Below are 27,572 nucleotides of genomic sequence, written 5' to 3'. Positions count from 1 at the left end.
ACAGTCCTATCATACTAAAATATATCTTTTAAAACTATGGAAATCTCACCAATTTTCAGAAGATTATTTTTCAAAAATATATTCTTGGCTTTCAAATCTCTGTGAAGTATTCGCCTAGAATATAAAAGGAAATTCAACCTCATCCACCTTGAAGCATTCACAGTCACGCATCAAGTACCTCAAGTTTTTTCTTCATTCCTTGTTAGGAACACCAGCTCAGCACCGCTACAGTCTAACCCTGCAAGTGACAATGCACAGATGGTGGCATTAAGGAGCTTCATGTAAAGACAGAGACACATTCACAGACACCCACGTGCAGCCAGGGTAATAAAAATGCACCCAGGGATCCCAGCTTGAGAACACAAATACGGGCTTAACATGAGCTGCAGAGGAAGGGAGAAAGGCAAGTCTTCCTAGCCAACTCTTCTTAAAAGCATTAAGTCTTATTTTCTGCCAGGAGAATGAGTTGTCTCAGGATAGAACAAGGGATGAGAAAAACAGCAATAAGAGATTCTCAAAGCTCATGGAACTCCCCTTCAGAGAAAATGTATTACTTGAAAGACAAATATGTACATAGACTAGGCTAGGAGTTCAAATTCTTACAGTAATGGTGTGGGAGATAAAAGAACTTTGCAAAGACAGAGATCAAAAGGAAAAGGACAACTAGCTTTTACAGATTTATTCTTCCATCAAAGACTGAAAAAAACCATCATCAGCAACACACCATGTGGGGACAAACAGCATCTTCTCAATTCCTTGAAATCTTAATGTGGTAGTAATTCTCCAGACCCTTAGGAAAATAAAATATCTCTATGGTATACAAAACCCGTTCTCAATTATTTCTTGTTAATAATCCTTCCAAAAGTGTTCCCTACAACCTCATCTAAACAAGAACTCATCCACTTTTAAATAGCTTGATAACACTCAGTTATCAGCTCCGCTCAGGAGGAGGTTAGAATAGCATTTGGTACATACTGGCTATAGAAACTGTATTTGCTAATAAAAAGACCATAGACATTCAGCCACTTAGGACAGGTAACAAAAGCATCTGATGCTTTAAGATTCTTGAGATGTGGGCAGGAAAAACAAATATAGTAAGAGATTCTAATTTTTCTTGAGCAATCCTCAAGTATTATGTCCAATTTTACTGAATTATTAAAGTCTTATGCATTGAGATACTGAAATAATTTCCAAATAGTTTCCATATTAAGACTAGAAAATACGCATTCCACAGCACAAATAAGCAATTTAGTTTGTAACTCATTTGAAAATAATTTTTGCAAGAAGACAAAATATCATTAAATTCAATATACTGAGTTCACAAATGAGAAAAATGCGAAAAATAACTACTAGAAGACATTGTAGTATGCACATACACTGAGCATGAAAAGGAAACTTTACTATTTTTATGGGACATTAAAAAGTTCTTTATGCTTCTTATGGGAATATTTGCAGTTTTGCCCTGAAAGTAACACTTGTAGAGAAAGGTATGCACATAGGGAAAAATGAAAGCCTGCCTCCTCTGATGTTTATAAATAATTTGTTCTGTATTTGGCAATTTTTTTGAGCAATACATGTACACTCATCATACATTACATCAGTAAGGAATTTGAGCTAAGGTGATATTTATTATTATTTCATAAACCTATATATACACATAGTTTTATATAAATCTTGCTCTGTTAATTTAGATTCATAAAGTCTTTCCTTACCATTCATCACACTGAGCCTTTGAAAGTACTTCACTTCACCAAGTTAGATTTTTCTTGCATATTGTTGTTGAGTATTGGGGGGTTTTAACCTTTTTGTTATTATTACTATTATTGTTATTATTATTATTACTACTTTGTAGAAATACAACCACAGAATCTTTGAACCTAAAAGTTTCCTGTATATCTGTGATTTGAATAACAAGTATCTTGATACATAAAAACTATCCATAAATCTTTCAATAACGTATTATTTGAAAAGGAGATGAAAAGAAGACGTTTGGATTACATTAGTTTGAATTAGAATATAATGCTTGCAACATATATTGATGAAAATGTTATGCAAATTATTTGCATTACCAATAATTATAAGATGCTATTATATACTAATATACCTAAGAAATAATTGGGATGATTCTTCAGTACTTCCCCTGATGATGTCTCTCAATGCAAGCCACCTTATTTTTGCCAGGATGTGTCAGAAGATAAACAAGTTAAAAGCTGAAACCTTGACTACTTTAATTCTAGTAAGACATAAATATTGAGAATGCACTTTAAATACAGTTTAAGAAAAAGTGTGGTTTTTTGTTGTAACAAGAGACTGACCTATAAAAGTAACATGAATTAACTGGACTCCAGTAAAACTTAGTATAACTCGAGAGTCAGTGAAGTGGTTATTGATATTTTGCGTAGAAATTAATACTTAGGGACTGTTTCAATTTGGTCAATAAATACACCCATGCCTATGTTCTATAGACTACCTGCTTGCTGTCTCATAGCCAGGAAAAAGCAGCACAAAGCACTGAGCAATGGGCAGCCTCCTTAAATAAAGCTTCCTCTGCAAGACACCAGCAAGTGAAGCTGATTTAAGATGAAGCAGTTTATTGCTATGAAATGTTCAGTAATTAATTTCACTTACCTCTATCTGAAGAGAAATACAAAGTTCTGGTTAAATTTGAACCCTGTACTAGCAAAGACAGATAAAGTACTTGAGCAAAGCCTGCTGTCTTGTACAGTGAAAGCAACAGATTTTTTTGCATAAGCTGTAACCTTATAAAAATCTCTGTGTTGGCATATTGTTCATAAAGATTAGCAAAGTGATGGATAACATAATGGTCAGCTTTCTTCAAATTGAGGTTAAATGAATCAATGGCCTCATTGCCTGATTGCTTGGGAATCAATTTTGTGCACTGATATGTAATGGGCTACAAATGTGTCAGAGATAGTAGATGATGGTTTCATGCTGTCCCCATCTAGACAAAACCACTGAACTATTATACGTTGCTGCTCCTTTACTTCCCTCTCTGGTTATATCAATGACAGATGAGGAATGAACCTATTTAATCCTAGATAATTTAGCTTTCAAGTTTAAAATTAAAAAAATCCTTTCAATTATGCAAAATAGCCAGTAGATTGCATAATGACCATAATATATTCATGCCCCCTTTGGGATTTATGAAGCATAAGTAAAAGACAGGAATGTCTTATCTGTATAACCTTTATTATCACAGAAAAATAAAAACAATCTCGAGCGGTGAAGAAGTCCGAGTTTAAAATAAGTTTCCAGCATAAGACTTTTCAAAAATTGCAGAAGTTCAAGGAAAGCTGTGCAAGAAGGACAAGAAAGTGAATAGTCTATGTCTAAAACCATAAATAAGAATTTTTGCTGCTTTGGAATAAAAACTCCCATCCACAGCAAGTGAATGTTGTAAGGAATGGCACGAGGAAGTCCAGCTCACAGGTAATAAACACTTCAAGCTTCTAATTCTAGGGCAAAGTTTTATTTGCATTAGAACATAGTTCTAACATATATTACAGCTTTTTTCCATCTCAGTAGAGAAGAGATTGTGTGTGACTTCTCTACACATAAACAGAGGGCTGTTATTATGTTTCAATAATTCAAATTAATTGCTCTAAGTAGTATTAAATTCTTTTAAGCCTAGCCTTTTCCATTTCATCTATTGTTTGGCTACAAACTAGTAAGATAAAGATTAAATTTTCTAATGTGCATATAGTCAAATAACACATAATACAATAGAGGAAATGCAAACAAAAATAAAATTGTCAAGTCATTTGTATGTGTCAGGATAGGTGCTATTAAATAGCTACGATTCAAAGAGAGAAAATGAAATGCTGTTTGGAAAATCAAATTGCTGCTTTCTGGAGAACTAAACGACTTTTCAGGAAACCCAGTAATTTAATAAACATATTTACCAAATAATGTTCATTGATAAGGTTTTTTTAAAGATTTATTTGAGAACAAGTAGGAGATGGGAAAAAAAATAGAGAGAAGAGTAGACAAAAAGGACATATGGGAAAACAAGAGATAAAAGAGGCATGAGGAACTACAGAAAATGAAAGACAAAAAGAATAAATGTATACAATAAAACAGAACAGTTCCATTGGAAGGGACCTACAATGATCACCTAGTCCATCTGCAGTGTTATTATTCTGCATTAGTCTGCATCCTCTAAACAGGTACATTAAAGAAAAGATTCCACCAAAAGTAGACTTTCCAGATTACCAAAACTTTTAATGATAAATTGTTATATTGGAGTTTGAGAAGGGAAAAAAAACCCAACCCACAGGTTGGTCAGGATTTTAAATTTCATTTGCCCCTGTCCCTTCCACCTGAGGTAAATGCTGAAGGGCACAGCATCCCAAGAGAGCTGCCTTCATTGGACACCCATCACTGCAGTTTGGGGGGTGGCTCATCAGGTACCAGCCCTGGATAAATTTGCATTTTGCTTTTGAATCCTGGCCAGCAATTCACTCTGCTCTTCTTCTGCTACAGTCTGACACCATAGGTGCAAAAACTCATTAGGCATCTACCAGTTTAGGTCAAAGGTATCCCATGTACTTCAGCTCGACTCAGAAATGGTTGGTCTTAGTGACTATACCTACTGCTCTGTTGCAACTCAAGTTCAGATGACCAAATTTGGCTCAAGCCCTGCTGTGAAAAATATCTGAAACAGCTACAGCAATTTGGTGTTTTCACCTTCAACCAGTGCATAATAATCTTGTTTTCCGAGTACTCAAGCAGGATAGCAGACTATGGATTCTAGTTTACATTCAACTTGAAAAGAACTGAATACTCATCTCCAGTTTCTGGGTGCAACCTACTCTTCAAATGTAAACATTTTCTCCCTTCCAGTTGTATTAATAATGTAGGCCATTATTTTAGGCATATTAGCTCATTTGCCCAAAACATGCAGGTGGTTACAGACAAGCATTCTTAGCCTCTGCTCAGCCAGTCCTTGCAGCAATGACATTCTTATTGCTAAAAGTTTAATAGGAATAATAGTTCAAATAGTTCAGTTTGGCAGGATGAAAAATCTTGGACTTTTGCACTACAACACTCTTTAGAAAGGATTCTCTGTCTTGTTCATTAATGTGACATTTCAGAGCTGTCAATAGGCAAAAGCAACAGGGAGGAGACAGAAAAGGAGAAGTTGCTGAAAGGCAGGTTCATTTTGACTGGCTCACTGTTCCTGAAAAGCTGCTGGGAAAAGAACCTGGTCTTCCCATTTGCTCGGCTGTTCTTCAGCAATCAGTGCAGGATGCAGCGTGCTTGGCCATTGGCTCCCGGATCAGCACAGCACTAAGTCCTCAAACCATGTTAAATAGTCCCACCTACTTTAAAGGTGACAACGCTGGATGACGTGGAAAGGGGACCAGACAGGGCTTGTGCACATGTCTGGTAGACTGGCAACGAGGGAACTGTTTAAAACTCGAGTCAGCCTGCCTAAGTGACATTACAGGCAAGAAATACACCCATAGAGATGACCAGGTAGGTATTCACCTGTATCTGCCCCTGCTCAAATCAAGCGTGATCTCCACACGTCACTGTCAGGATGACCTGCAGCAATTTTATAGGTTAATCTTTGATGTCCTCTTAAAAGTAATGTCTGTTTTCAAATAATGTATGGATGTAACTTCACTGATTTTAGTGGGAGTAAACCAAGCATATATATCAGATTCTTCACATTAAATACCTTCAGGAGATCCTGTTGACTCCCCTTGAAAAAGCTCACTTTGTTTTAACCCTTTAATCCATTTTATTCTAACAATTGAACTGTTCCTGCTGTGCTAAATTTTTCACTTGGCTCTTCAAAAAAGTGTATCTAATGCAGAAAAACACATACCACTGTATTGCTAAAAGATATAATATATGATGTTTTTGCAGGATAGATAATTAATTACACTTTAGGTATATGATGTATACTACAGCAGATTGGTGAACAGGACTTTATACCAGTACAAGACAATCCATACAGTTTCATTTCTGTTTGAGTATCTGCAACTATTCACTCCCCTCCCAAGCTAAATGCTCTCATATTAAACTACTGTACCTTTCATGCATATAATCGACTCCGAGTAACAACTGTATAAACCAGTCTAGTATTTGTCTTTGGGTGAATATCCTCCCAGATTCTTTGTATTCTTGAATTTTAAAGTCTAGATCGCCACCCTGAAAAATATCACAACATATTTGTACATTTAAAGTAAGTTTTTAAATATGTTCTCCTTCATCAAAATACAGGACTCCACTTTCTTAGACTTTCGGGCTCCCTACCACATACCCTATAAATTTAACACTTTCACGTGAATTCTGAACTCTGCCGGGACCAAAAGCATATGCAACAGAGGATCACAATGGGATCGAAATTAGATCAAGCAGTATGGCTGCACAGGGAAAGCAGGTCAGTTTTCTCTTAGTGTTACATACTATCATCAAAGTTTTCAACTGTTCTCATTTCATGTCACCCAGTGTCAGACCTGTGCATCCAAGCTGATCACCTCAACCTTCCTTTATAGTGAACACAGAAAAACAGGCACCTGTACAGTGCGATTATCCTCACGTCTAGCTGTCTACCTTAGGAAGGGATGGATTATGTTGTAGAAATGCTGTTTCTCTGCAAAGATTTATAATGATGGCCTGCAATGACTGACATCTAAATCAAGTAAAATGAATCTGCCTCGACTGGTTCAAATAAGTCCAAAAATTTGGGAACAGCACTTCTGCTTAAGTCAAGCATTGCACTATCAAGGGACACACTCATTTATTATGCTGAAATAACCATGTCAGCATCCAAGAAACCATACTGTTCTCTTAAGAACTGAAATACAGTCTCTTTAATTATACTTTGCCCCTCTTCCAAACTCACCTTTGCCAGAAACAAAGCAGAATTAAAGCTTCAAGAATCTGTAGCATGTGTTATTGTAAATACTTCATTAAAACTACAGTTGATCTTGAACACTAGAAATGGAGCAATATGACACACAGTAGGCAGTGAAAAAGAAAAAAGAAAAAACAAACAACAGAAAGTATATACTGAAAAAGACAAATTGAGAACTGTAACTCAGACATTTGAAAAAATCAGTTGAACTACAGCACGATGAAAGAGGTTTTTGAGGAGACATGTGAAAACCGTTCATTTTGCTAAAAAATAGACAGATGGTTGTCAGATGGTTGTTTATCCGGTTTATAAAATAATAATAAAATAATAGATTTTGTCTACAAGAATGCATATTAGTGGCCAGTACTGTGTTGAGGTAACTAATCCCAGAGAAAAGGGACTGTGGGTCTCATTGTACTCTAGTGACTAATTGCCTTACATTAGAACAGCTTATCCTCCATAAATCACTACTTTTACATTATCCATTCTGCATAAAATCAGAAGTTTTATATGCCATATACAAGAAAATAGTTCAACCTGTACAAGTGTACCTGTACCACCATTTCTAATCATCAACCCTTCCCTTCTTTGCACAGCTGGCCCTCAACATTTTATGACCTCCTCAGCAATTCTTGTTTTCCAGTTCCAAACACGACAGTGCTACAAAATAAGGAGGTTCTGTCCTTGCAGATCCATATATTTCTGTCCTGTACTCCAACATGAATTTACAGTAATTTCTACGGTCCTTGAGGTTCCAAGTTAAAACATTCAAGAGTGAGAGTGTTTTAAAAAAAGAAGAAAATACGTTTTGTCATATATCAAAACAGTGTTCCCTGACAATGCCCTGCAATATCTTAATTGAAATGACTGAATCATCCCATTCACTAGGGAAGGGAATATGGCTTCAGCTTTCCATCTGCCTCCCCACTGTAGCCCAGAGAGAAGCTCTTCTGGGAACTCAGAGCTCTCAGCAGCTGCTTCCTCTTTGCAACTCCAAATGTTCAACAGCTTCCCTGTGGTTGTTTGCAGCAGAGAAGAGGAAGGAAAGAAAAAGCGTTGCTGGATACTCTGCTGCACAGCAACCAGATGGGCTGTGTCTGAGCCTACTCATGCACCTTGAAAATAATGACTCACCTATTCCAGACAGCTGCCCCCGACCATCCAGAGCCAACTGTAGCAACAGCCCAAGTCTCACGGGCTGCTCAAACGGGTATCAGCTGGCTACAGGCCTCAAGGGACTACATACTATCCAGGTGAGGACACATGAAGTGCAGCAGGCTCTAATCACCATTTTTCCCTGTCCCAATATGTCCCCTCTCACAATCACACATTGCCATAAAATGTGCAAAGAAGTGTAGGACCTACAGAGTTAGGGTAGTGAATACTCTCTTAAGTTGGGGGACATTTCCTTCAGAAGGTCTAAAGAGAACAAAAGCAGTTGGATAAAGTACTACATGTGCCCTCAAGTAACTGTACAGCTTTTTGCCTTCAAGCAGAGAAGACTGTTCTTAATGTCCTACAATTAATTTAACCTTGATTTTGTGTCTAAAAAAGGAAAACAAGAACACATCATAAAAGATTTGCTGAAATACTGCTGCCACGAAATTCTGAAGAAATTTGTTAACCCAATTTTGCATTTTGGAAGGTCAGTGTAATGAAGTTCCTAAGGAATTTAACAAATTAAGTACATACAGAGTTCCAAAGCTGCAGTTTTTATTTAAATGTCAAGAGTATCAAATATACCAGTAACTTATTTAAAACAGCTTAGCATCTAGAGCTGATCTTATGAACGGGCACTGATTGCGTTAGTTGTTCCTTTTGCTCAGATATCCTTAGTGTATGTATACTCACATCACAGCTGAGACCACAGTGAAGAGACAGAAAGAATTGTCTGAGGGAAAGTACAACTACTTCTGGTTTATGATCTATTAAAACAATGCATTTTTTAAAGTAACTACTTTGTGAAAACTGTATTTTATTGAAGTCTAATTTATGTTACAAAATAAAATCCAGGTTCACAAAGGCAATTTTGTTTGAAATCTGATTTATCTGACAATGTTTCTATTTCCCACAAGATTTTGATTCAGCAAAACTGCCAAAGAAGCTCAACAAGAAGATCAAAACAGAACACATATACTTCTTTTCTATAATTTTGAGTTAATGAAGTTATAATTAAAGATGTTGAGCTGAGCAATGGACACCAATGTTCTCTTTTGTTCACAGGACAGGTATAGCACGGAGCAGCTGCATTGGAGGCTCGCTCTGTGTTACTCATGCAAGAATGAACAAAGTACTGTGGCTAATGAATAAGTCACAGTACTTTGGAGAAAACAGAATAAGGCTCAGAGGGTAGTTCTGTTTCCATGCCAACTTAATGTTTATTCTTTGTTTTGATTCTGCCCATGAGTACCAATTACTGCCAATCTGGTAATTATTCTATGCATGAGAAACTGAATGTACTAAACTTCCAAACAAGGATCAGGTAGCAATACATTTTTCTCCGTCTCACTTTATGTGCAATTTAAACAGGCATCTTCTAGGTAAAAAGATCCCACCGCATACAAAGGCAAGTTATAGATAAGAAAATACAAAAGCATGCCTTCTATACATACTTCTACTAAAATAGAAAAGAAACCTTATAGCACTATGCAAAACCTTGCTTTGTACTTTTCTTGTCTGAGCATTCATAATTGCTTAAATGCAATGATTCTATGTAGTGTGTCCATTTGCAAAAAGTCAGAAGCACGTCCTAGTGGACCCACTGTCATTCTGACCTGACCTAGAAGACTCAAAACTGAAAAGATTCAGCTGCACAGCCAAATGTCACGGAGGCACCCCGAGGTTAGTTTAAGGGACAACAGGGTCCAAAACAACTTTGCTCCTACAGGTTTAGCTGATCTAGTGTTGGGCCACTTTCTACCACTGGTAGAGAGAAAAATGAATCTTGTGCACAGGAATATCTGGGCAGTTAGAGTAATTCTTCAGTCCTGAGCTCTGGGTTTCCACAGAGAGACAGCAATACCTCATTTCCAACAAGCCCCAGCTGTCTGACATTCAAGGAACAATGCAAAGAACTTCTACATGGGTGCTAGAATAATATGTGAACAAATATTCAGATTGCATAACAGAATTGAGCATTTCAGATTTAATTTTTAAAAATCCCAGCAATAAATAGGCATTTAACTGTCATCAAAGAAAGGTTCCAAGGAAGCAATGAATGGCAGGAATACTACTTCTTTAATTATTCACAGCAAAGCTGAATGCTTGAAGAAATGCTATTAGTTAAGACAAGTCTGATTGGTGGACAGGTAACCCAGTAGTCCAGGGTCATTAGCTTCCAAAGCATTTCAAATGTCTAGCAGAGCACAGCTGAAAAGTCTGTTTCACAGTTTCATGAGAAGATCACTGTAAGTATAACTGATTATATTTTTAAAAGCAGCACATCTATTTTTAATACAAAGTAGGCACTTGTTTTATATAAACTCTTCAAAAGCTGGCTGAAATATGTATAAATTCTTATTTTAAAGCCTCAAGACAGATTCCAGCAATATGTTTTTAAACCAAATGCTGAAGTAAAAAACCTGGTAACTACTGTAGTATATCCTGCTTTAATATCTGTCCTATCCTCTACACTCTAATCTTTGACTCACACTGTTCTCCACTTCATAAAGCCAATGCTTCTAACCAACTCATCATCCATATGATCAGGCTTAAGCTTCTTGCAATCAGCTCCAAATCACAAGAGACTTTTCCCTTCCTCATTTACATCAGATTTCATGCTATGCCCCTGTACTCCCAGTTTCATCCTCTCTTACATAGACGGTAAAACCTTTCTGAGTAATACTATTCTTGTAATAGTGACTATAATGAATTAAATGAACTTGTATTTAAAAATTCATTTTCTCTGGTTTGTCTGTGAGCTAGGAGTATCATGTGAGCAGGTAATATTGCTTGTTTTAAATATGCTTAACAAGTAGCAGGCGATAAAAGTAAGAAATAAGAGAAAAATTCAAACTAAAACATTAAAGAAAACTGGGCTAGGGTTTTTTTAAGACCATATTTCAACACACGCATTCTGTCAAGTTTCTTCAAAGTAATCTGCAAGTCTCACCTCACAGTATTCAGTGATAATGCAGAAACTGTCTCGCTCCACAAAGCTTGCATAAAATTTGACAATGGCTGGATGATCTAATTTGGACAGTAATTGTGCTTCCATATTTGCTTCGACTGTTTCATTAGGCTTCAGGTCACCAACAGAGATTTCCTTTAGAACCTTTCTAGAGGAAAACAAAAAATCTCTATATTAGTAAAAACAGAAAAATAGAAAAGTTACATAATGCTTAAAAAGCATAATAATTTCTTTAAATGTAAATTAATAACATTAACCAAGTATTTGGCAACATGAAATGATGAGGCAAATATGGGTAAACAAAGAGAACACATTAAAATCCAAATAAATATGTTAGTTACCATAGCAATTAAGCAACATTTAAAAATACTATTTTGAAGTATTTTTCCCTACTAATTCCCTAGTGCACTGTCTTCTCCTTGACATGTTTCCAGTGCTATGGATTACTGTATAACAGTAAACATAAATAAAAAAAACACAAATTAAGTGATTTCAAACCCACTCAGAGCATATGCTCAAGATTCAGACATTAAATATGGAGTAGCAAGGAACTGTTGGTTTTGCTTCTTCTGCTGAAGTCTGTCCATGGAAGCATGAGAAAAATCACACACAGTGTAATACCTCTCTGCCTGTTTTTCTGGTGATAAAATCAGGACACTGATTTTTTTCCTAAAGATCAGTTTGCCCTTCACCTGAACCCCTAAGTGGAAAGTGCAACTCTGGATTTGTGGCTGAAGCCTAATTCCACTGTTTCAAAGAACTCTAAATTGTTTCAGGAGGCCCTAAATCTCCTAAGGCTAAATAATTAAAGAGATTTTTCACATTCCTGAACATTAACATGCAAATATGTTACAGTAGAATTCGGGGTTCAGACTTAGCTCTACATGGTGCCTGGAGCTGGGGAACTTACTGTCAACTTGTCCTGGAAAAAACCCTTAACGCAAGGCACTATGAGGAAAGATACTTTGCTGGGATCTTCCTGATGAAATGTTTAAAAAAGGAACACATCACACAGAGGCATGCCATTTCCAGCTACTTTACCAGCTGCTGAAGAATGGATCATTGGTCTATATCTGAAAGAGTCGTTTGAGGCTGTTAGAGAATATCATGGTATTTTACTGAAACAGTGATGGATTCCCAATAATTTTTGAATACACGGAGCGTAAGTTCCACACTGAAGCGATATCTTCACAGGGCTTCTAGTAATTTCCCATTCAATACTGCATGGTTCTAAAGTCACGGTTGTTAAACATGACAGCAATAAAAGCATAGTAATTCACCTGATCTAAGGAATAAAAGCTGTATTTCTGCATAAGAAAATTTCTTCCTAAATCTCAGCCAACAGTTTCTGACTAACAACGCATGACTTTTTACATAAACTTGCCTAATCCCCATCCGGCAGTGTGATGAAAAAACATGCCATTTGATTTGTCTGCATCTCTACAGACAAGTTTTGTACTCTGAAGACAGGTAATGCTTGCTGCAATCTTCTCATCTTCAGTTGACATGGGGACATTATTCCTTCCTTCATACAGATCACACCACAGAACTGACAAACAGAATAAACACCACTTATTACAAGTTTCTTGTATACCCAAGACAGCAATAGAAGCCTGATGTGTTGATGCGTAGGGATAGGTTGTCATCTTAGTCACTCAGTGATTTTGATGCTGTCATCAGCTGTCAGACAACAAGACAGGTGTTTTTCTTATTTGAATTCATTCCCAGAAGAGCAAATCAGGAAAATGTATTTCGTAAATAAGGTATCAGTTTTCTGCAACACAATGCTAATTCATATCCAGAACTGGAAGCCATTTGCATCTAGAAAGAAAACTTTTGTGGTGTAATCGAGAGGAGGCATATCTGCATGCCACATATGTTTGTACTGTTTCTGTATGTAGATAAGGTCTGATTTCACTGAGTTCCAAGATGACAACCTGACTTCATATTTTCTGCAAAGCTTTTGGTATCTACTTTAGTAAATGTACTTAAAAATACCAATTTAAAAAACCCTCCATTGATTAAATATTGACAAAGAAGTTATGGCAGGGTCTCAGATGGCTCACAGAGAAAATGAAGAATAGCTTGACTTCTAAACTGGCTTTTTCTTATAACTTTAGAAGAAAAACAATGAAGCTAAAGGTCTTCATTCGGAATTTCATCTATGTAAATCAACTATACTTCTCAATACATAAAGAACTTACAGAATGCTTAAATTCACTCTACACCATTTCAGTATTTACTTATACCCTAACGGGCAGCTAAAATGGGCACTTTCTGTTATTTAGAGGACTCCTAATATAACTCAAATTTGGCATCCCTGGTGATGTCAAATAGGCCAATAGACCCATAAGTTAACCAAAAAAAAGGTTAGTAATCATAAGAAAACAACTAACTTTTCCTAGCTAAACAATCCTGACTGCACTTCCCCTCAACCAAGAGAATCCAGCTCTATACTTGGAAAGAGACAAAGTGTTTCTGTTTATATGATCCGACCTGCATTTTAAGGTTGGTATATAATAAAGAGTAAGTTATGAGTACTCATAATTCAGGAATTGTACTTGTGCATCATCAGTTGAAAATCTGCAGGCATTGAACAGTTTAGAAACATAGAGTTAGGTAACAAGAAGTATTTTAAGCAAACCTTTTGAAGCATGTGACATGGACGTTTAGCACAGATATTGGGAATAAGAGATTCTTCTGCTAAGATTTTGTCAAGACTCCATCTGGAGTATACAGGTCCATCTGAAAGTCAAGTTTTTTCACAAAACCTGCCCCTATATTTTCTGCCACTTGGACTCAAGTATTAGGCAGGATTTAAAAGGTCAAAAACTGTTTGCATGAACTAAGAAATCATAGATTTAAGTAGTGCATACAGAAAATCAGGCAACACCACTAAAGTCTGGATGCCCTCCAAGTGCAATACTTCAAGCTATTCCTTTTGATATAATGCTAAAACATATGTACTCATTTATTCATTATTATAAATTCCACTTAATTTAGAACACCAACACATAGCAGATCATAGAACCATTTAGGCTGGAAAAAACACTTAAGATCATTGAGTCTAACCACTAAGTACCATCAAGTACCACTGCCAAGTCCACCACTAAACCACGCCCCTAAAAATAAGATAAAATGTCAGTGAGCAACACAACTAGAAAACTGTTACAGAAGTGTTAGCAGGTATCCTAAATACAGGACAGAAGATTCTAACTGTGTGGAAAAAAACCTCTAGCCTTGCAATTTAATAGTGCAAAGACACTCTGAACTTGATCTTGAACTGACTACAACTGAAAGAGTCTTGTAGTGAATGCATTCGCATCTTAAGTGTAAAAAGCAACTGCTGTCCCCATTTACATCCATCCTGCAGGAAGCTGGATCTGGTACAGGTAACACCATCCACCCCGCAAGGGTGGGGAAAAAAAACCCCAAGAGACAAGCCCACTACCCACGCTGTGGAAAGCAGCTGCCCTCAGTGGGCTCACAGACCTTGCCCAGGAACATCTTCTGGTTTCCATCAGCAAAACCTCGCTGGCTTGCTTGGTCACACTTTGACACGCAGCCAGGCCAGCACACCATGTCCGAAAGTGCAATAATGTGGAGCAAATGGGGATAAACAGAGCAAGACTCAAAACAAGAGAAAACAAGCACCAAGGTGGAATCCTCCAGGATATAAACACCCGGTGGGAATCCTTTTGTTGAGCTTTACTAGGGACTGACAATATGCCACAGGGGTGTTTATTTCAGTCTATTTGCACTGATCTAAAACTAAATGTTCTAAAACCCATCTGGCATTTGTTTACATTCATGACATACTTTATTATTATATAATTTGCTTTATTGGATTGGATGCAATTCTTAAAAGAAGACAGCCTTTCTCAAATCACACGCCGCTCATTGAGTAAACCGCACAATGAATTATTGACTAGGTACATTTGCTTGCTGATAATGAAGTAAAAGAAATGTAACTCTTTAAATGTCAAGAATAAATAGGTTTGATTACCACAGATAGGGTATGCTCTAAGAACATATGATCAAAATTTGAAAGTTTTAATTAAAAAGAAACTTCATTTTACACAGGCAGTAGGTCAGCTAATTGCAGCCTGACATAAGCAAGGCCTGCTAGTAGGTAATCAGTGTGCAAATCTGGGAATTTATCATTCCACATAGTTTATATTTCCAAGTCATCCTGACTTGAATATGGAGAGTTGTGGCATAACCCATAACTGCATATTGTATTTCTATCCCCTCTGACCTTTGTAGCACTACCTCTTCATCCTGGTAACTCCTCATTACAAGGACCACTTGCAACTGTAAAAATGTATCACCTTGTCTGTGATTGGATCTGAAATTGGTCATAGAAATAAAATAAAAGGAGTGCCTGTCCAATTAATAATCTCTTAAGTTATATTTATTGAACAACAAACAGAGAAAGAATGATACTACAAACAGAGATCAAAAGGAAGAACAGGCAACAACCCTGATGCACAAGTCCAGTTTGCACAACAGCTGCCACCGTATTAAAACTGCTTGTTTGGGAAATTCTGTAAAAAGGACACCATCTGCATGCAGACAAGACAAAGTTACTCATGACTACTGCTTCTCACAGTCAGTGGCTTTGTAGACTATCACAGAGTTTATGAGATTTGCACATTACAGCTGGCAGCGTAGTTCAAAAATAATAATTTTAAATTTCTATTGATAGCTTCCACAACAAAAATATTACTGGAATCTAATTTTTAATATATAGTCTTGCCTGCCCCCAACCTTAACTGTCCTTTCTGTACAGTTTACATCTGGATATTACAGATTCCCTTTGAATTGACATTCTACTGTGTACACAAAGCATCCTCATGTAAAGTTACTTGCTCTATCAAGCATTACAGTTTCCTTATGTTTCCTTTCAGACCTCTCATTTTTGCACATTTGCACATTCGGTTTTATTTGCAATTAAGATACTTTATTGATTTTATATGACACCCTCTTGCCTGGAATCTACTTCCCTCACCTAGGTTCTTCCTCTAGTTCTATTGTAATTTTCACCTTGTCCTTATCTGTCTACATACAGCTATCCTGTTACTAATAATATTAACCAGATTTCTCTGCCTAGTGTCAGTGACCAGCTTTCCTGCAGTTTACAGCTTAGTATCAAAAATTCAAATAATTCTTCTTTACATTTTATCCATTATATTTTGAGCACCATGATCTGCATGCTCAGATAATTTAAAGACACTCATATAGCTGTTACGGAAAGAAGGAGCTGGTGAGACCATGAAATGAAAACAAGTCAGCATATACAAATCAGTCCTACCTAGAACAAGTACTTAGTTTTAGTCGATGAAAAAAAACACTCACAGTAAATTAAGAGCACTTGATTTCTGTGGGAAAATCAACGTTACACACTTCCAATGAAAAACAAATGATGAGTGCTGTTTGCTATTCCTACTTATATACATACATTTATTTACTCATTAGTCAAACTTATTAGCCAAAGCATTTCAAACCTAAGGATTACTACACAACTTCTTAAATCAAATGGTGGGCTCCTTTTATCATTCCCATGGCTGTTACTAATTTACTACTCAAGCCATAAATCCATTTCAAACCTAAGAATTGCTGCACAATTCCTTAACTCAAATGCTGGGCTTCTTTTGTCAATCCCATGAATACTATTGACTTATTGGTAAAGCCATAACAATCAATGATTGGTTTTTACTGTCCTCCAAAATAGCCTATTCATGCTGTTCACGAACATTCATAAACATCAAGAACTAATCCCTGAGTTAAACATCAAGAATTCAACCGCTATTTGAGCACTATAATATCTGTAGGTGTATTACATATAATTTCATTTTCTGAATAAGCACTTTAAAGAATTTAACAGTGCTTAAATATCTTTGAGTGGTGACGAGATTTCGTAAATCTACAAGTGAAACGGATGATTCACATTTCATTTCCATCAGCAAGTCACAATTATAGAACTTATAAACATTTTCAGAGATGTCTAATTTTCAAATTCTCTAACATGTTCACTAACACTGAACAGTTCAGCTCATGACGTAAAGAGTTTATGGTTATTTGAAAGTTAATGGTTCCTAATTAGTATCCCAAAGAAATGAGAATATGTTTTCTGGGACAAGATCATGAAAGTGAACACTGTTGAAATAAATTAGCTTCAAGGAATAGAGCTTTTATCATTTTCTTCTGCACTGAGCAAAATCTCATATATACAAAGGGGCATACTTCAAATTAATTTGGGTCAACCATATGTGCCAACGTTGGAAAAAAATCAATAATTATGAAGCAAAGCAGAGTACTTGTGTTATGCTCCACAGAACGGAGCAAGCCATATTACTACTTCACAAAAGCAGACATTAACATTTATTTAGATATTCAAATGTATTTATTTTGAATAATTCTTTGTGACATTTTTGGGTGCCATCTACACTGATTAAAAGTACAAAAAAAAAAAAGGACATTGATTAATAAAGGAAGAATTTTCCTCTAAAGCCACATTTTTGAAACCTAATGTTTTTCCTTGACTGAAATAAAAAAAGAAAATTTAATTACATGTATAGTCTATTAATATATTTCAGCTCTAAATCAAATACTAATAGACTCTGACTGGACTGAAGAAATCTGTGTTTACCCAGAAAAACTATCAGAAATTAGTATAGAGTACAGACTAAATACCTGTGAATGTACCTTTTTCTTAGCTATACTTTATGTGTTGCATTATCACCATCTACTGTTCATTTATACTTTTTTCTACAGCTTAGTCTTGTTTAAGAATGTAATTAAATGTCATGCTGCCACTAACCTAAATGGAATTTGAGAGAGAAATCTGACAAGGACTAAATAATTTGTTTATTCTCTGATCTTTGAAGACTTAATTCCATCAAAGAGCAAATCATCTAAACCAGGCATTTCTCCATTGCGATTTCATTACGCATACTTGATACATTTCACTGTTAACTGCTCTCTGCTAATTAATGTTCCCTTTCAGGAAAAGGAGATACCATTAGAGAATTGAAGCTTGGATGCAGCATTTTGTTTTCAAGCATTATAATATGATTAAGCATCTTACAATTGCCATGTTAAACTTTTTCAACTTGCAGCCTCAGGCTACAGCATCTGCCAAAAAGAATTGCACTTGTATAGGAATGAGTTTAAATTTTGAAATCAATTTCAATTAGAAATTTTGAAGAAAGAGCTTCTTCGTATCACCTGATCTATATGAATCCATTTACAGAAAACAATACAATTTTGTAGAACATGAAGTTGTGAGGGGAAACCAGACACACTATTTATCGCTATAAGAATATATTCCATAGAAATTCAACTAAAACATTTCCTCATGTAGAATTTAATTGGTTCTTTCCTGAACGCAAATATGTTTGTAAGCAAAATTATGTTCGTACCAACACTGCAAGGATATTTATGTCAACAGTATTGTCCCTCCAGTGGAACTAATTCCCAAAAGTAATTTAAATACTAATTGCTGCAACTTTAATGAGAAAACTCACTCTTCCCACATGTCTCTTTCCAGCAGGCATCTCCTTCAGTGTTTGCTTCTGATATGTATTGAATTATCTACGGTACCAAAAAAAAGGGGTAGAGGCAGGGGGAGAAAGAGATTAAAGGATAGTTTATGGCTTTACAAAAGCATATTACTAAATAGTCTGCAATCAAAGGCAAAGGGTATCAAGCAATACTGAGGAAATTAATTGAGTATAACATCTATTAAATATTATAATACTTTCTAGCCCTCCTGAGTATGATACTGTGCTCTTAGAAATCAGTGAAACGTGCAATTCAAAAATACAGCAACTACCCAGCAACACTGAGAAGTTATTTTAGAACACATGAAGGGCACACCATGCATGTAAGAGAAACAGTGAACTAGGAATTACATTTACTAATGCATTGTGTAAGCACAATTGAAAAAAAAAAAAAGTAAAAAGAGAGAGAGAAGGAAAAATACACTGACTGTCCAGCAAATCAGAAAGTCCAGAATTCATTCCACTCACTGCAGCAGTATTCTAATTAAAATGTACTGAATGCAACCAGAAGTCTTGCACTGCATGGAAAAAACTATGGTATCCTTGATGCAGACTTAAAGCACCTTGCCAACAAGGGTAAACTGCAACAAAATACAATAGACAGGCATATTCAAATATTGCAAAAAGACACTATATCTTTGAGGCAGGTAGTCATAGTTTAATCTAAAGTAATAATGTTGTACTTCTCCATTGTCTTACTACGGCTAGCTTGCAAATGCATAAATGCTAAACATCAGTTTCAACAAAATGAATGAGACAGAAGTGATCTCAAGGCATTTGCTTAATCACAAAATCATTAAATTCTGCCTCTGATTCTTTGAGGTGCATGGCAGTCATTTACCAACAATGCCTTAAGCACAGTTCTCTGCTCCATGTTGAAAGCACTGCTTGTAAACATTTTGAAAAAAACAATTAACTTATCCATGAGCATCACTCACTGTGTGCATGTAAGATCCCAATGTGGCAGGTGCTGCAGCACTGAGCTCCCAAGAGCTCAGCTCTGTGGGGGGATGAGATTTAGAGTAAACCCAAGCAATATTTTCTTTAAGGAATTCTGCCTCCCCACTCATGTACATTAAATAATTAGAAGTCAGAATACACTCCAGTCAAATCAACAAATCTCACTGAAAATGAAGAAGTAGGTTACTTAGTCACAGAAAGGTATACTAAAAGGAGAGGTGTAAAAGCAGATGTAAAAGTTGTATCAGACATGGCTACCGAGGATTTTCACCGGCATCTATGTTACACCAGCAGAATGAAAGGTCCTGAGATGTTCTGAATACTCACCCTTTGATCTCCAAGAACCCACAGAATATAGGTTTTACATTTTTTTAAAACGAGGGAACTAGGAACTTTAACTCAGGAATTCTTTGTGCGAAGGTCTACAGCATAGCTGTAGCTTTAAATTGCCGAACCTGTCACCAGTATGGGCAGGATAAAATCTCACATCTGTGCTCTGGTGTCAAGCTGTCCTGCAGCCCCCACTGGAGACTTACACAGTACAGGGACTTCCCAAACTCCTTCCACTGAGCTCTAAATAGTTCCAGTGTGAGATTGTCCATTTCTTGGATTCCTGTGTGTTGTAACAATCAGTTCTGCTGTTCTACTGACTTTAGCAGAGTATCCCTCTGCAAAGATGTATGTGTGTGCATTTTCATAGCTTTGGGGTGGCTGTGTAAAAGCGAAGCTTTACTGGAGAGAGGAACGCAGAGCTGTAGTGGGTTTTGGCGGTAGCTCCTGCCTTCTGTACCTGCACTGTACTTCGGCACTGTCACATTGCCACTGCAAAGGGAGGTCTGCAGGTCCTTAACTCCACGTCCCAAAGGCCAGGAGTAGCCCTCCATTGCGATGCTGAGCCACAGGAAAAACTGGGCACCGACCAGAGGCTGGAGGTAGGGATTGATGCACCTTCCCACACAGTCTCCAGTGAGAACCGCTTTGAATGACTCCAGTGCTGCCAACCTGGCCTCTGGAGCAATACTGGCCTGTGCTAGAAATTATCTGAAACAATTGTGGCCATAGCTGCAACTGCTTACCAAAATTGAAACCAAACATACCCTGTTTCACTCTATCAAACCTCCATTGGCAGGTGTACTCTTAAATGGAGGCACAAGGGCATCAGTCCCTGTTACAGAGGTTTCAGCAAAGACTTTGACACTTAGCTCGGTCTTGTATCCTGTAGCATTGTTCACAGAATGTCATAGAATCGTTTGGGTTGGAAGGGACCTTCAAAGGTCATCTAGTCCAACCCCCCTGCAATGAACAAGGACAAGTTGCTCAGAGCCCCGTCCATCCTGGCCTTGAATGTCTCCTGGAATGGGGAATCTACCACCTCTCTGGGCAACCCATTCCAGTGTTTCACCACCCTCAGGATGAAAGTCCTGCTCAGACGTGCAAGTGGAAAGCTCCTGAAGGCAAACTTCTCAAACTGCTCTAGCTAAATCAGCAAGATCTCTCTGTCAACATTCTTGTCTCTTATAGGAGGCCAAGAACAACTCTGCACCTTAGTACTGATGCCAGCTCGGCTGATATGTGGTAGACTGAGCCTTACACAAAGAAGCAGAGGCATACTTGACTGAACCAACCAAAAGATAGTTCACTAAGAAAAGTTTATTTAAAAATAAGCAGCGATCAGGAAGGTCCTAGAGGAACCACACCTTCCTTTAGTTTCCAAAGAGATCACAAATATCCTTTCACAAAACTAAAATGACCCAACAGATTCTAGTTTTAATATCTAATTTTTATTATTAAATGAGGGAGAACAAAAAGGGCAAAGAGCACTACTAAATGAATATGCACACAACAACTGGCAGGGAGTAATTTGTTACTGTTTTAATCAGTTCAGCATCAAACAACCATTCCCTTGGAATACCTTCAGGGAAGCAAACAGGCAGCAAACAGGGATTTGACGACACAGCAATCTGCTGATTGTTGCTTGGATATCCCTAAATTACAAAACTCTTCCACCTTTAGATTTTATTTCATTTGTTATAAGAAGCCATAAATAATTGAAAGCCATGTGCTAAATTATTCAGCTAAGTCCGCAGTTTCCAAGGAATCATAGCATGAGTCTGGATTAATGGTATAATGCAAGTCAGACGCAGAAGTTGAGCTGACACCCCACAATTACCCCATACAGGAGCAGTCCAGGGAGTTCAGCACTTCGCAGCGTGTGCTTTCCACCGCAGGGATATATAAATACCTTGTGAATATTTATGAACTAAAAGCCCCTATTGCCTACTGCGTACTGCAGCTGCTTGCCCATGCATGGTTATGAATTAGTGAAACTTAACTCAGAACTTCACTTGGCACAATTGATTAGGACATTCATTATCTATAAGTGATAGCACTGCCCTTCAAGACTACTGCTGAATGAAATCTCTGATACAAAAGACTTTGTCTTTAACCATAATTACCTTTTATAATTAACTGATAAACTACTCAGGGGGACTGGGATAGAAGTGACTGCAGGAATATTACTGTTTGTTGTAAAATTGCTGGTACAATCCTGCCACTTTCTTTATAGAAACCAAAGTATCTAATTATTTTGGGTAGGTCTAGGTCCATGATGTCAAGAAACAAAAGCGAACTCTTCAAAAATTGTGACAGATTTTTGCAAAATCATATGCAAGTCAACAATCTGGGAAAAAACAAACAAGCCAAACCAAAACAAACCAAAACCCTGCAGATGCCCTGCATTTTGAAGGCAACTTTTAAATTAAATTAAGTCTTCTCTGAATTTACCAGTAAATTGCAAGCTCCACTGACACTTAATTTACAAAATTCATACAATGTTTCCTAGGCACAATATTGAAATGCCTTACTTCTCTTTGTCAGAAGAGATAGCATTTTAACAGACCATTGAGATGGTAGAGCTTTATAAGACAGTACTGGCTTGATAACTACAGAGCTGCTAATTAAGTTTCATTTGTAACTTTGCCAACAAAACTGGCATTGTATTCACGTATAGGTGTGACTTGAATTTCCTATCAAATAAGATCTAATAAGCTTCAAAGCATCTACATATTACATGTTAGCAAAGAACTGAAGTTAATTAATTTAATTAATTAATTTAATTAATATTAAATATTAACTACACTGGAAAGTTGCAGAATTCATAGCGTAATTGTCCCACCAGCATTTCCAATTTTTTCCACTTGTCCAAGGTTCAGTAGCCTTGTCTACCCAGGAGAAAATTGCCTGTCTAGCAATCACTACTCAGCTTCAGGAGCTACCATCCAGTTTCAACCAAATCTGTCAGAAGAGAGCAATTTCACAGATCTTAAGATGACCCTATTGAATTATCTAAGTAGAAAGCGCAAGAATCGTAGTGGCCTCTGGATCTCAAAAATTACACATTGTTTGAGCTGCCAAATGGCCAGTGTATTTGTACCGATCATCTCACCTGTGCACGTGCTCAGGGACCACCATGGCTTGACTTGTCTCTCTTCCAACCACTAATTAGGGAATACAGAAGGAAAATACAAATATTGGAGGGATACAAGGAGGGAGAGAAAAGTTGGAGCTATGAATAGGGGAAGCAGAAGAAAACAGGGGACATTGCAGAAAAAGGAATGCTGTCACAATGTGTACGGAAGAAGTAGGGCACCTTGTGGTAAGTTCAGGGAACAGAAGATGCAAGTCTACAAACCAGGCTTCCTTCCTCACACACGCAGAACAGCTTGTTTCCAAACTATAGAACTGCCCCTCACGGTATTAGGCTCTAGATGAGGACTGCGCATCTACAGCATAACTAAAAGGTCTGTTAATATTTAGCAAGATTCAGATATCAAGGAATGATTTCTCAATTACTGGCCCAGTTATTTTCCCCAGACTTGCTACATGAACACAGGTGAACTGTTTAACCTCTCTGTTTATTGCCCATTCACAAACTGGATAAAAATACTTCATAGCTCTGAAAAGTGCTTTCAGATCCCAGAATGGTAAAGGTGCTAAATGCATGCTAAGAGTCATTCTTAATAGACAGTATTGCACAGTGGGCAGTCATGGGTCTAGAAAAGCGACTGAGTTGCACTGTTTATCCTTTGCTAGTGACACTGAATTATACAAATGTAAAGAAAAAAAAATGACACTTAGGCCCAACTTCATTATTGGTACAACTTCACAAAAGATAAAGGGGAAAAGATAAAGGGGAAAAGATAAAGGGGAAATGAACAAAAACTCATAACAAGTAGTTTTTACCCAAATTAAAGCTACTGTTTTTTCTTCTTAAAACAGCCAAACCCAAAGCCTCTAAAATTTGTGAAAGTCTACTAATGGGCAACTAGGGATGTGAATTTCCATCTATCATGTCTAAATTAAATTCAAATCCAGGAAAAGATTAAAAACACAGCAAATATTTGCAGGAGTAATCCTATCCTTATTTGGACTCCAGTTCCATATTACCTTAATCAGTTTGCAATTTAAATTAAAGATTTGCCAAAGCTCATTTTAGAGACCACTAGAATGGAAAGACAGTATCAACACTAAGCAATCCAATCTCAGTTTTAGTGAATGTATAGTACCCAGCTCAAAACAAGAAGATTTGCAAATACCTGACAGAGAAAACATCAAATAATACACAAACCAAACCATTCTGTGTAAACTGGAACTAAACAGCTTGCTTTTGTACAAACATGTCTCTTGTGTTTAACTAACTTCAGAGTCTAAGATGATATAAATTCTGACCATAGTTCCTTCCAAAACTGGAAGAAACTGATGATATCTCTCCTGTGTGGATTGCCTAGTACATGAGGAACTTCTTTCATAGTGCCAAGTCTCCCAGATTCTGGTCTTTATGAGAGCATTCATTTTGTTCTCTACTCTGCTGCCTCTTTTCATGTAAGTTGCAGGAACTTCTGTCTGTGAGATGTTTAACCTTCTGTCATACTCAGTAAGAATCATCCAACAGGATGATACCTTCTATACCTTCTAGAAGAGGTATAGCAGATGGCATAACTTCCTATCTCAAATCAAAAACTTGCACCTTAACTTTTAGGAAATTATTATCAAACCTGGAAAAGTTACTCATCACATCTGCACAAAGCAGGTACCTGAGAATAATGTAAGCACGATCCTTAAGTCTAATAGCCAGTCTGAAATAACCTCATGGCGGTACCATCTCACTCCAGAATACTAATCACTGGTTTGGCTTTCTCCCTTTCCACTGTGGATAATACACCTTGGAAAAACATAAAACACAAGCAATACAAGCAGAGAAGCTATTGCTTAGTAAACTTAAATGTGAGCCGAACCTATGAAAGCATATTTAAGAATATACAATGACTTGCAACTATTATTTTCTAAAGGAAAACAGAATTCATTGCCACAAGAAGATGTTGTATGACTAGGGATTTTCCTGGCTCAGACATTCAGGTGTTTAGCTATGCCTCTAACTGATAGCTGTTTATAGCAGCATGTAATTTTCCAGTTGAGACAGGGTGGAGTGCAAAATTAAAATGAAAAAAGCTTTCAGAGTCATCTAATAAAAGAGAAGGCAAAATTACAGAAGTCACAAAGGACTGTGAACATAAATGATTGCCAGATAATATAATTTACAAAAAATACAAATTAGGAAGTTAAAGCAACAGATAAGGAATGTGTCATATAACACTTAAGAGGGACTTATAGTCAGAAACCTACATATGCTACTACACTAGTACTACTTCGTAACCTTATTATTTACAGAGTATGAAACTCAGCCATATGACAGTGGACGTCTCTGATCTAGTGTGCTTTCAGAAAGTCAGTCATCCTGATTCCATCCATACACAGAACTGGAGGTCAGCATGAAGCTGGCATGTACTTCTAAGAGAGGGAGGCGCTGCTGGCCTGAGCAGCTCTGTGTGGAGAGTTTCATGTGGAAATAAATCTCTTAAGTTGAGGCATACCCCAAATACTCAACTCTTCCCCCCAGCTGAAGCAACTCTGTGCATAACACTTGGCTGTCGACAGCTAAGATCCTTGAAGGGTAATGAAGTATGCCCAAAAACTGTTTCTAAAAGAATGCAAAAGCTTTGCTAAGCATACATGAAATCACATAACTATTGCTAGTCTCTGCATTAACTCATTCTGTGGACATTGCACTAATGGAAAATGGAAATATATCCCCGGATGGCTTCTATACCAATATCCAAGATGTCACCCTTCTTAGGAATTTGTATTCTTACGATTTATTCCTATGCTCTTTCACTGTGCTTTAGACTATACCAACATTCAGGAAACCATCAGTGGCTGAGTTCATGCTGTATATAACGTTTGTCTCAGCATGTTCTAGATCACATATGAAACAATAAAAACAGACTTCTAATTCTGCTGAGGTCATTTGCGACCTAAATATCTCAATTCCTTTTTTTTTTTCTGCCAAAGTGATTTCAGAGCTGTATTAGAAGTATTCTTTTTGAAGATTAAGAAAAATAACCACCTAATTGTTCATTCAAAAGCAAATATTTACTTCCCAATGGAAAGTATAACAAAAACAGTAACCAGTACAGTTCCATAAGAGATTATTTTCTGATTCGAAAGTAGTGTTGAGAATGTGACTTCTGGTATATTTTACCACCTAAAGAAACAAGTATTTTTAAATAAAATAATGTATCTACAGTCTTTTTCATGAGCTTTCATGTTCATCCAGATCAGTATTTTTGTAATATATTGACATATAAATTATAGAAAGATGGGGAATCTCCTCTTCAATCTGCATTTGAGGCTCAGAAGGAATGAAGAATAACTATGATACGCAAGTACCACCTAGTGCTGAAAGGATGAACTACTGCATTACACCAGCATTTTGGCTTGTCAAATATTGTTGTAGCCACAAAAAGAGACTGATAAAACAAACAACAACCACAACAGCAAAAAAATCCATTCAATACTCAGCCTCTATCCCGAGGATGGCAGAGGACACACTCAGCACTCTGAATTAAAGTCCTCAAAGAAAAATTCTTAAGGAAAAAAATAGATATAACAACTACTTAAATGCAAAGCACATATTATTTGGTTATGAGTTTTGGCAGCTTGTGCTATAGCAGCAAATGTGTGAAGAGGCATATTTCACCATAGTGTTAATATTCTGAGTTCAGTAATAGCTGAATTCTGAAGAGTTGGATAAGCTCAGGTAGCTCCTGACACTCTATTTGCATGATAATTTTTTCCCACAGAAAATGAAAAATAGTTTATCTTGGTTTTGATGAAAGTTTTCATTAAAGAACACGTTTGCAGAAAAGCATAGTCAAGTCTGAGAGAAATCCGAGAGTCTTATAAGACAGCTAGAAAAAACTAAGGGCTTAGTAGCCTCTAACCCTAATCCAAAGATCTGAGAAGCTGTAAATTTATGTAGAAGGAAAACAAGCAAAAGTATTATGTCTTGGCTGCACATTTATTAAAGCAATATTGCCAAGAATGCATTGTCATAAATAGCAAAAGTGAGGCACAAGTGAACCAGAAAAAGCTCTTTTATCATATAAGTGCTCATTAATGTGTCCATCAATAAGGACCAATAGACCCCCATATTTAAAGGAAAAATGTATTTCTGGCTGAAAAGCACATTGACCAGATGGTTCAGACTTTAAACAAAAAGCCTCACAAATCTGACCAGATAAAACAAAAATATTCACATTTAAATTTCACTTGATGCAAAAATCAAACCAACAGACAAACACAATTCTGCACAACAGGAAGTCCAGCCAGTGATGCATTAGCAGGTTCCCAACTTCAAACTAACACACAGCAATGTCAACACTCTGAAAATGTTTTTCTGCCTTTGCAGCTTCAGAATCCTGAAGGGTTTATCAACCAAGTTGATGAGACCTGTCCAAATTCAACAGGTAAAAAAAATAAGATTAAAAAAATCAAGATTTGCTGGCAACTTACAAGGCGGTGTCAGATATGCAGCAAACGGAAAGGTGTTTACTGGAATTTCTGTATCTATTCCTTCTCAGGTTTCATTTAAAAAACTCAATTAGAAAAAATAGGACATCAATAAAGTGCA

At 36.8% G+C, this 27,572-nt stretch overlaps 1 protein-coding gene across 11 annotated transcripts in view; it reads right to left on the bottom strand.

Annotated features, from left to right (window-relative positions):
• Positions 1–27,572, bottom strand: part of NEK11 (NIMA related kinase 11) — a 92,225-nt gene that overhangs the window by 59,590 nt on the left and 5,063 nt on the right. For 6 of the 11 annotated variants that reach the window (XR_010470153.1, XM_065051696.1, XM_065051695.1 and 3 more), the window contains 3 exons: positions 11,001–11,166; positions 6,062–6,180; positions 50–114 (listed from right to left, as the gene is read on the bottom strand). Coding sequence is in view for 10 of the 11 variants with exons in the window: in XM_065051696.1 (XP_064907768.1) it covers positions 50–114; positions 6,062–6,180; positions 11,001–11,166 (350 nt within the window). In the remaining variant the exon portion in view is untranslated. Of the gene's footprint in view, positions 1–49; positions 115–6,061; positions 6,181–11,000; positions 11,167–18,547; positions 18,615–27,572 lie in introns of all 11 variants that reach the window. The other 5 variants (XM_065051699.1, XM_065051700.1, XM_065051705.1 and 2 more) reach the window with 5 other exon arrangements.

This window comes from Columba livia, chromosome 2 (genome assembly GCF_036013475.1).
Source record: "Columba livia isolate bColLiv1 breed racing homer chromosome 2, bColLiv1.pat.W.v2, whole genome shotgun sequence".
Taxonomy (NCBI): domain Eukaryota; kingdom Metazoa; phylum Chordata; class Aves; order Columbiformes; family Columbidae; genus Columba; species Columba livia.
This window is presented reverse-complemented; position numbering and strand designations above follow the sequence as displayed.